We start from the raw sequence: 9,204 nt of genomic DNA on the forward strand, positions 1-9,204 counted from the left end.
CTGGGTGATGCTGGTCCAGCTCATGCACTCATTCCCACCACAAGTGCCCCAAACCATACAGCTGGGAATATCCAGCATTATCCCACCATGCTCCTTTCACCACATTTTGTCAGGCTACTGAAGAGCTTTTTCCTTGAGCAACACATGGGCTTGTCAAGTATCACACTTAGTGGCCAGCTGTGGCCATCAGATGACAAACCATCTCAGCTATGGAACAGATACCAACACAAGGGGGGAATGCCTGGAGAAAACTTTCTCCACTGACCAGGGAAGCTGAAACTATTTGATTAGAGGACAGATGTGTCATGCTAGTACAGCTCAGAGGGTTTGGCTCCAGCCAGATTATATCACCTCTATTTCTTTTGTCTAGCAAAGCAGCTTGTTTTCCTAGTGCTGACAGCAAAGAACTGCAACCATGCTGCATTTGCACTGTAATAAAAGAAGACATGGAAGGATAAGATTTTTTTTTTTAATGGTGTTCTATTGTAACAAAACAATGGTCTCATCAGCGCTTTGGCTTATTTTGACTTTAGAACTCACAAGAAAACAATCAAGTGACTTAATTCCTGCCCTCCTTGTGTTTTATCCAGCTCTGTAGTGACTTTCCTAGATGGTCCTGCATGGAGCTAGGAGTTGGACTTGATGACCTCTGAGTCTCTTCCAACTTGGGATATTCTAAGGCCTTCAAGCTCTATTTAGTTTATGACAATAAGCAGACCAGCCAGCTCCAGCTTTCAAAGGAGACAGCCTGTTCCGTGCCAAAAAAACTATAGGAAGGCATTTAAAAGTGGTTAAGTGCTGGAAAAAGGGAAACCTGGGGTTAAACCTAGTGCTTGCTTAGGCATGATGGCAGAGAAATACCACGTGGACATCTGCCTTGCTGTGAATCAGCAGAACTATGCATGATATGCAAAGCCATTAAAGCTCTCCTTCGAAGCATCAAACCAGTATTTCAACCTATGCCTGCAGGCCTGCTCCAGGAGTCTGCTGAATACTTGGCAACGCTGGATGAATTGACCTTTTGTTCCTAATCAGAATGGGAAGGAAGAAGAAAGCAAAGAAAAGGTTCTCTAGTTGGGAGCTGCAAATGGGACTCTACAATGTATGTAGGTAATAAACACCACCCTTTTGTGAGCTCCCAGCCACATCCTGCTCTCCCAGCAGCCTTACCTCATTCAGAAAAACATCATTTTCCACCAGAATTGCTTGGCTATACCGAAAACCATCCTGAGATGTAGAGTCCAAGTAGGAACTCTGCAGCACCGAAACCGCTGTCTGCAAAAGGGAACTTGACTCTTTGAACTCTGGATGTAAACCTGGTGAAAGAATCATAGGATCATTACGTTTGGAAAAGACTTCTAGGATCATCATAAGAAATAAAGGCAAAAGCAGGTGCAATTATTAATTCTGGACATCCCCAGATATAAGCACAAGGCCTCAGCAGAGCTGGGTGGCAGCGTGACTCATTTAACAAGCCCACATCTCCATGGGGCTGATCTATCAGCTCTGCAGTGCCCAATGGGACTTTTCCAGCAGCTTCCCTCCAGCCACACAGCACCAGGACTTTGTCTGAAAGCTAACTGCCCTCAGCCAGGAGGGATAGGAGCTCCCAGTCTGCCATCAAACCCTTCAAGTTCTTCCTTAGCAGCAGGAAAAAAGTCAAATTTTTCACAACTGCCAGAAGCAAAACCTGACGGTAAATTAACTTTATGATCTCTGAGCAAGTCAGAGCTTTCTCTTCTGCTAAGAAGTTCTGAGGTTTCCTGGTCCGTGGTCAGATCAGCTTCTCGGGGTTATCAGTTTTACCCTAAAAGCTTTCAGGTCTTAAAGAACATGGTTCTCTTGCTTCAATTGGCTGTTCTCCCAAAGCCCACATTCTCTCCAAACATCTCCTAAGGAAACAAAACTCCAGTAAAACACTTCCCAACAGCATTCCACCAACAGGAAATCCACATCCCAATCAACAAATCAAATACGGACGCGTAGACAAACGAAAGCACTGCAGTTTTTAAATGCTCTTACAGCTGTTCAAATCCAAATGTTAAAACAGCCATGCAGAAATACAGGAAATCCTGGGCTTGGTCTTTATTGCGCATTTGGAAAGCTTTATTACTAGTGATGATTCATGATCTACAGGATTTTAAACCTCAAGCTGATTTTGCAACACAGATGCATCAAAAAGGTTTATTTCTTGCAAACCCATGAACTTTAAACATAAAAAGCAATCACCTCTGAGGAAAGAAATGTGGAAACTCCAAACCTCATGTGAAGAGCAAGTTTTGCATGCTGGTTCCCCTTTAAGAAGAACTTCACAACCATTTTTGAAGATAACTTCTCATTTTAGCCTCTACAGCGGAAAGGCCCCTGATGCTTTGGCAACAAGATAGCATCAACTGTTGCCCTGAAATCTCCTTGGGGTTTGACTCCTATTTTTAAAGGGTACATTTTGATCTGCTTCTTCATTTCCTCCTAACTCGGGGGGGGGGGGGAAGAGACAGAAACATTGCCTATGTGATAAATCTTGCTGTTTCTCTCAGCTTTTGCTCACTTTTTCCTCACCTGCCTTTTGCTTTGCTCTGTCACCTTTTTGCATCTTCAAGGCAGCAGTCAGGGCAGTCAGGCTCCTCCATGTGAAGCAGATCAGGGAGTTATGACCCAGCTCTGTACAGAAACTTGAACAGAACACAATGTCCCCTCCTGCTTCCTGCCCTGAGCACCACAATAACACTCGTGTCCAGAGCCACGCAATATTCTGCTCCTCCTACTTTGCAGCTCTACATCACTGACAAGTTTGGGAGGTTCTAACTCAAACAATTGCTCCTTCTGTTCCTTTCCAGTTCAGCTGCAGTGTAAAAACGAAAGTCCCCCCAAAAGTTGCCTCAGTCATACATAAATAGGTGAGATGGAACAGACAGAGTGCGGCACTGAGTCCCACAGCTCACAGAGGTCCCCTTTCAGATGTAAAGAGGCTCCTTCAGCTCTGCGTTCACAGAAAGGTCAGCAAAACCCCGGCTGCATCCCATGCAGCCTCTGTGCTGAGGTAGACAGGCACTGAGCAGGCTCTGAGTAGGGGAAAGTGAAAGTGCCTACACCAGAAGCAAAAGCGAAAGTGCTTACTTTCCCTCTGAGCAGCTTGGATGTGCCACCACCATCCCCTGGCATCTTAAGGGGAAAGGGGGATGAGCTCTCACAGAGGGTCAGTGGAATGGATGGAGAATGGCTGGATAGACAGAGGATAGATGGTGGAGATGATGGATAGATGCATAGATGGAGAAGCCCAGCATGGCTTGACACCAACAAAGCCCAGATGAACCTACGCTGGATGTTATCTACGCCCCAAAAAGTCCTTAGGAAAAGATTTCACAGTCCTGGTGATTTCCAACCTTGAGAGAGATGTCACCTTTGCAGTTCATAATGCTCCTGGTAAGTTGCACGCTGCTGTTCCTCTTCCTGATTCTGTGCTGGATGTCAGGCAGCAGGGCCAGCTGAGGTCAAGCAGCAATAGCAGGATCCTCCTTCTGCTCATCCAAACAACCTCTGGATGGCCTCACCACGTGGAGACTTCCAAAGCCAGCCCAGGAGGAAAACCCATGTGTTCTGAATCACTTACCAGTACAGGTTTGTAGTAGACAACAAGGTTTGCTTTTCTTTTCTCTGTTCTTTTTTTTTAACCTTAATGTTTTAGTAGTGCCTGCTTCATGCATTTGAATGCTGTCAGACCTCCAAAATCCACGTGGTCAATGCAGGCTGAACACAGCCACACTGCTCGCCTATGGGTGTGTATCCTATTCCACACAGCCCCTTCCCACAGCCCTCCTCCATCTCATCTCTTCCATTTTTGGGGTGTAGTGCCATCATTAGTGCGAGCTGTAACAGCAGGCCTCGCTGCCAGCATCAGTTCTGGCATCACGTGCCACTTCATAGCACTGGAAAGTCCATGTACTGCAAGCTGAGACTCCTTAAGACCACCCTCCTCCTGCTGACATCCACTTTCTCACTTCTTTTTTCATCTCCCACTCTGATTTTGCTGCTCACCTCCAGCACGTGGTAACTATTAGGACAATTACCTGAACTGTCCCTTTAAATTCTAATTATAAAACACACATTATTACCTGCTTGATCAGCTCTTTACCTGCAGACTTCTTTTAGCTACAGCCTGTGCAGCCCAACTTTCATAATGAGCCTTGATTCATTAGTGCTGCAGCACTACTGCACAGAAGCCTCTTTACTCATGCAGTGAAAGCCCAAAATGGAGCCAAATTAAGGCAGACTATTTGCAAACTGATCAACCAAGGCAGACTCCAGAGACTGCACTGTGGTCCCTGCTATGGAGGAGGTGCCCTGTGCCCACAGGGACCAGGTCCAGGCAGTGTGGGATGGTTAGCATGGCACTGAAGCAGGAATTGATTCGGTTTATTTGAGCCTCTCAGGGTTTTCTTGTGTTTTAATGTGTGTTCTTCAAAGCTTTTCAATCTCAAACCACAATCTCCTACACCAGATGAGCACCTTGTTCCTGCTGCTCCTGCTGCATCAGCCACATTTGCAGCCTTGCTGCTTCTTTTTCTTTCACTTTCTTGCTTTCCTCCTTCCTATTCCTCACACCCAAAGACGCAGACAATGGTTACAACCTCACATTTGTAGGGTGGAAGGGTGGGGTTCCAATAACATACAGCATTTTCCAAAGGTTGCACTGCAGGATGCTACAGATGGGCTCAAAAGTCCTGTCAGATTTGTGGGGAAAAAATGAATCTATTAAATACGAAGATACCAGCTCCTCCTCAGGAAGCCCTCAAGCCACAAACCTTCACAGGCAGCATGAGTATTAGGGAGAAAGAGGAGAAAGACACCACCTCTCTGCATTGTATGCTGTGTTCTTAGAAAGAGTGTGGCTGGCTTGCACAGAAGAGCCTTCTAACTATAGAGCTGTGCTATCTTTTGCAGTTTCTTGGTTTGATGTACCTAAAACACTCAGAGTGGTTGCTGGTAAGCTGGAAAAAATACAGGTGCTGGGCTATATTTAAAATTCCCTCTAGAAACGCAGGGAAATGCAGTTATCCAGGTAGACAACATTTATTTTTATCATCTTTTCAGAGTCAGATGATGCAGGGTACCCTCTCAGATGAGACACTGCTCTGCCCAGAGGATCAACAACCTTTCTAGAGCTTGAATTTTTTTACCCTGTAGGGTGACACGGCCTTTGGACAGGTCACAGAGACATGGGAGTGCCCATTCTTGGATGGGCAAAGCCAGAGATGCCCCATACTGATGTCGGTGACAATCTACTCAGAGCAGAAAACCTGCTCTGGAGAAACCTTCCAAGTAACATTTCTTTGATTTTTTAACCTCCTTCCTGTTACCTTCAGCTGCTCACATAATTGAAGACGTGGTTACTGCAGCCTTTCCCTCCTTAATTCATCACGTTGCTGTCTTTCATCTTCACAGATGCTCCTCAAAGCCTCCTCCTTCTGCAGCTCTCCTCTTCTGTTGGGTTGCCACTTTGTGGAGTCACTCATCTGCAGGTGTCTGTGTTGACTCTTCCCAAATCTAGCACTACCTTAACTATTTTAGCATTCAGACAACTAAAACGTCCCTTTCTTTACAAAACCAGTAGTCACGATGGCCTAAAACAATCAGACCCAATGCTGAGGGAGAGCTGTAAAAGCATGCACAGCAACTCAAGACCCACTGACGGCAAAGGCTTATCTTTGCTACATGATGTTTCACCACATGCTTTCCATTTAGAAAAAGGGGAACAAAAGAAAAAGGATTGTGGCTGGACAAATTGGGCAGATCATTACCTGCCTGAAAAACTGTAGCTACATTCCTCCAATCAGCCAGTCCTTTTGTCATTGAGAAATCCTGAAACAGGGTTGAATCCGTTCTTCGTTTTATTTCATGACATTCCTTTTGCTCTCATTATAGAAGCTCTTCTTTCAGCGTTGACTTTCTTTCTTTCATTTTCTTGCTCTGCTTGATGCAGCGACAGAGCTCTACCACACATTCTCTGTGAACCCTTTGGCTATGGAAATTACCAAGACACACTTACAGTTTCCAGTAGAAACAGAAATGAAGCCAAACAATAAAATCTACCCACACATGTGCCAATTTTAGATAACCACGAGAACTATCAAATCTTCATCTCATCATCAGAAAGAAAAAAAGACAAACGATGCCAAAACAGCATTTACCAAAAATGATAACTATTTCATTTTCTTGTCCTAAAATGATTTTAACCAATATCCATGCTTCAATCTGATAGAGCTGTACAAGTCCCCATTCATCGCAGGAGAGTTGGACTAAATGGCTTTCAAGGGTCCCCTCCAACTCCAATGATTCTATGATTTGTCCCAGTGCTCCTTCTCTTCACCTGGGGTTAAGCTATGAAGAAAATCACCAAATAAAAGCAGAAGAGAAAGTAAAAGAAACTATTTTTAATATAGATAGGTTCAACATTCTGGATTACCACACAACTCCTCAAAGAGCTGTGCCAATGAAGCTTGAAATCTGGCATGATGGTGCTCCATCCCTTGGATCATTTTTGTTGCCCTCCTCTGGGTGTACTCCACCAGATCCATGTCTTTTCTCTACTGAGGACTCCACATGAGGACACAGTACTCCAGGCGAGGCCTCACCCTGCTGACCATGCTTCTTTTGATGCAGCCCAGGATATGGTTGGCAGTGTGTAAAGCCAGTTTCAGAGCAAAGTAACACAATCTAGACAGTTCTGTCTATCCAGATTTCCCCCTATTGAGGAGTGCACACAGATGGCAAGCCCAAACTTCTGTGGGACAGTTTGGGGATGATCTGGAAGCAGAACTGTGCAAAACCAGTGCAGAAACATCCCTGTAATGCCAATTTTTCCATCTGTAATGCTGATTCCTATCCCAACAGGGGTCCAAAATGGGAACAAAGGCCTCCCAGCCTCCATCCTGCACATGAACTACTGTTTGCATTTCCATGTCCTGCTCTCCTGAAGGGCATCTGCATAACTTCACCCAGCTCCCAAGGAGAGACCACAAAGCAACAACAACAAAATAAAGACCACACCTTTTCCAATCTTTATCAGAACACACGGTAAATGGGAAGCCGAGAATAGCCAATGCATTCCCAAGGAGAAATTAAAACAGTTTTGCTACAGTTTGGAAGACCTTGAGGTAGGGCTGAGGGGGTCCGAAGGCCTCAGGATAGGGCTGAGGGGGTCTGAAGGAACTGGGGTGGCTGTCTCCAGGGGTGAGAGGGTTTGAAGGCCTTGGGGTGGCTTTTTGTAGGGCTGAGGGGGTCTGAAGGCCTTGGGGCAGGGCTGAAGGTGTTTGAAGGGCATGGGGTGGCTGTCTGGAGGGGCGATGGGTCTGAAGGTCTTGGGGTGACTGTAGGGGTGAGGGGGTCTGAAGGCCTTGGGATGGCTGTCTGGAGGGGTGAAACGGTCTGAACGGCTTAGGGTAGGGCTGAGGGGGTCTGAAGAGCTTGGGGTGACTATCTGTAGGGCTGAGGGGATCTGAAAACCTTGGGGTCGGGCTGAGGGGATCTGAAGGGCTTAGGGTGGCTGTCTGTAGAGGTGAGGGGTCTGAAAGGCTTAGGGTGGCTGCCTATAGGAGTGAGGGAGTCTGAAGGCCTTGGGGCAGGGCTGAGGAGATTGGAAGACTTGGGATGGCTGTCTGTAAAGGTGGGGGGGTCTGAAGGCCTTGAGATGGTTCTCCGAAGGGGTGAAGGGGTCTGAAGGCCTTGGGATGGCTATCTGTAGGGGTGAGAGGGTCTGAAGGCCTTGGAGTAGGGCTGATGGGGTCTAAAGGGCTTGATGTAGCTGTCTGTAGGGGGGAGGGGGTCTGAAGGGCTTGGCTTGGGGCTGAGGTAGTCTGAAGGGCACGGAGCAGCTGTCTGTAGGACCAAGGGAGTCTGAAGGCCTCGGAGTAGCTCTCTGTAGGGCTGAAGGGGCCTGAAGGCCTTGGGGTGGCTGCCTATAGGGCCGAGGGCTGCTCCATCCCTCATCCTAAGGGGAAGGGGGAAACCTCTGAGGCGCACCCCACTCCATACGGGAGCACAGTGAGGAAAATCCACGCCCCAACCCCCCCAATCCCCAGCAGGAAAAGACCGAGCCGGCTCCCTTCGGTCCCCCCGCCGCGCTGCTCACCGGCTCCAGGCCTCCGGGCCGCCTCGTCCCGCCGTTCACCCATGCTCGGGGCTCTCTCCGCTCCGCTCCGTCCCCTCACGCCATAACGCCCGCCCGGCCCTCCCCGCGCGGCTCCGCGGTCCCGGGGCCGGGCGGGCTGGAAGGGGGATCAGGAGAAACGGGGCGGCATTGCGGGACCGCAGCCCAACGCCAGCCCCCAGGAAGGGGAAGGCAACCCCAGGGAGGGAAGGAGAGGGCGGGCGGCGGAGGGGTGAAAAAAACAGAAAGTGAAAACTGAACCGGAAAGACAGCGCGGCCGCGCCCGCGGCTTTCCTCTTCCCGCGGGTCAGCGCGGCGCGGCGCGGCGACGTTCCTCTGCCGTCCCTCAGCCCCTTCCCTCACACAGCTGTCGCCATTGCTGTCCCTCAGCCCCTTCCCTCACACAGCTGTCGCCATTGCTGTCCCTCAGCCCCTTCCCTCATAGATCTCAGTCGCCGTTGCCATCCCTCAGCCCCTTCCCTCGCTGAGCTCAGTCCCTATTGCCTTCCCTCAATCCCTTCCCTCAGCCCCGTTCCTCACACACCTCAGCCCTATTCTCCACAGCCCCTTCCCTCAGCCCCCATTGCTGCCCCTCAGCCCCTTCCCTCACAGACCTCAATCCCTTCCCTCAGCCCCTTCCCTCACAGACCTCAATCCCTTCCCTCAGCCCCTTCCCTCACAGATCTCAATCCCTTCCTTCAGCCCCTTCCCTCACAGACCTCAATCCCTTCCCTCAGCCCCTTCCCTCACAGACCTCAATCCCTTCCCTCAGCCCCTTCCCTCACAGATCTCAATCCCTTCCTTCAGCCCCTTCCCTCACAGACCTCAATCCCTTTCCTCAGCCCCTTCCCTCACAGACCTCAATCCCTTTCCTCAGCCCCTTCCCTCACAGACCTCAATCCCTTCCCTCAGCCCTTTCCCTCACAGATCTCGATCCCTTCCTTCAGCCCCTTCCCTCACAGACCTCAATCCCTTCCCTCAGCCCCTTCCCTCATGGAGCTCAGCTCCCATTGCTCTCCCTCAGCCCCTTCCCTCACAGACCTCAGCCTTATTCTCCA

General features: G+C 49.0%; 1 protein-coding gene across 6 annotated transcripts in view; it reads right to left on the reverse strand.

The window, feature by feature from the left end:
• FAM208B (family with sequence similarity 208 member B) overlaps positions 1-8,233 on the reverse strand; it is a 47,513-nt gene extending 39,280 nt beyond the window's left edge. For 5 of the 6 annotated variants that reach the window (XR_001466553.4, XR_001466544.4, XM_025153130.3 and 2 more), the window contains exons 1-2: positions 8,129-8,233; positions 1,171-1,316 (exon numbers count right to left, since the gene is read on the reverse strand). Coding sequence is in view for 4 of the 6 variants with exons in the window: in XM_025153130.3 (XP_025008898.2) it covers positions 1,171-1,316; positions 8,129-8,171 (189 nt within the window). In the remaining 2 variants the exon portion in view is untranslated. Of the gene's footprint in view, positions 1-1,170; positions 1,317-2,559; positions 2,711-8,128 lie in introns of those variants that run through there. The other variant, XM_025153139.3, reaches the window with a different exon arrangement.
• Between the last annotated feature and the right edge of the window lie 971 nt (positions 8,234-9,204).

This window comes from Gallus gallus, chromosome 1, assembly GCF_016699485.2.
Source record: "Gallus gallus isolate bGalGal1 chromosome 1, bGalGal1.mat.broiler.GRCg7b, whole genome shotgun sequence".
Lineage (NCBI taxonomy): Eukaryota > Metazoa > Chordata > Aves > Galliformes > Phasianidae > Gallus > Gallus gallus.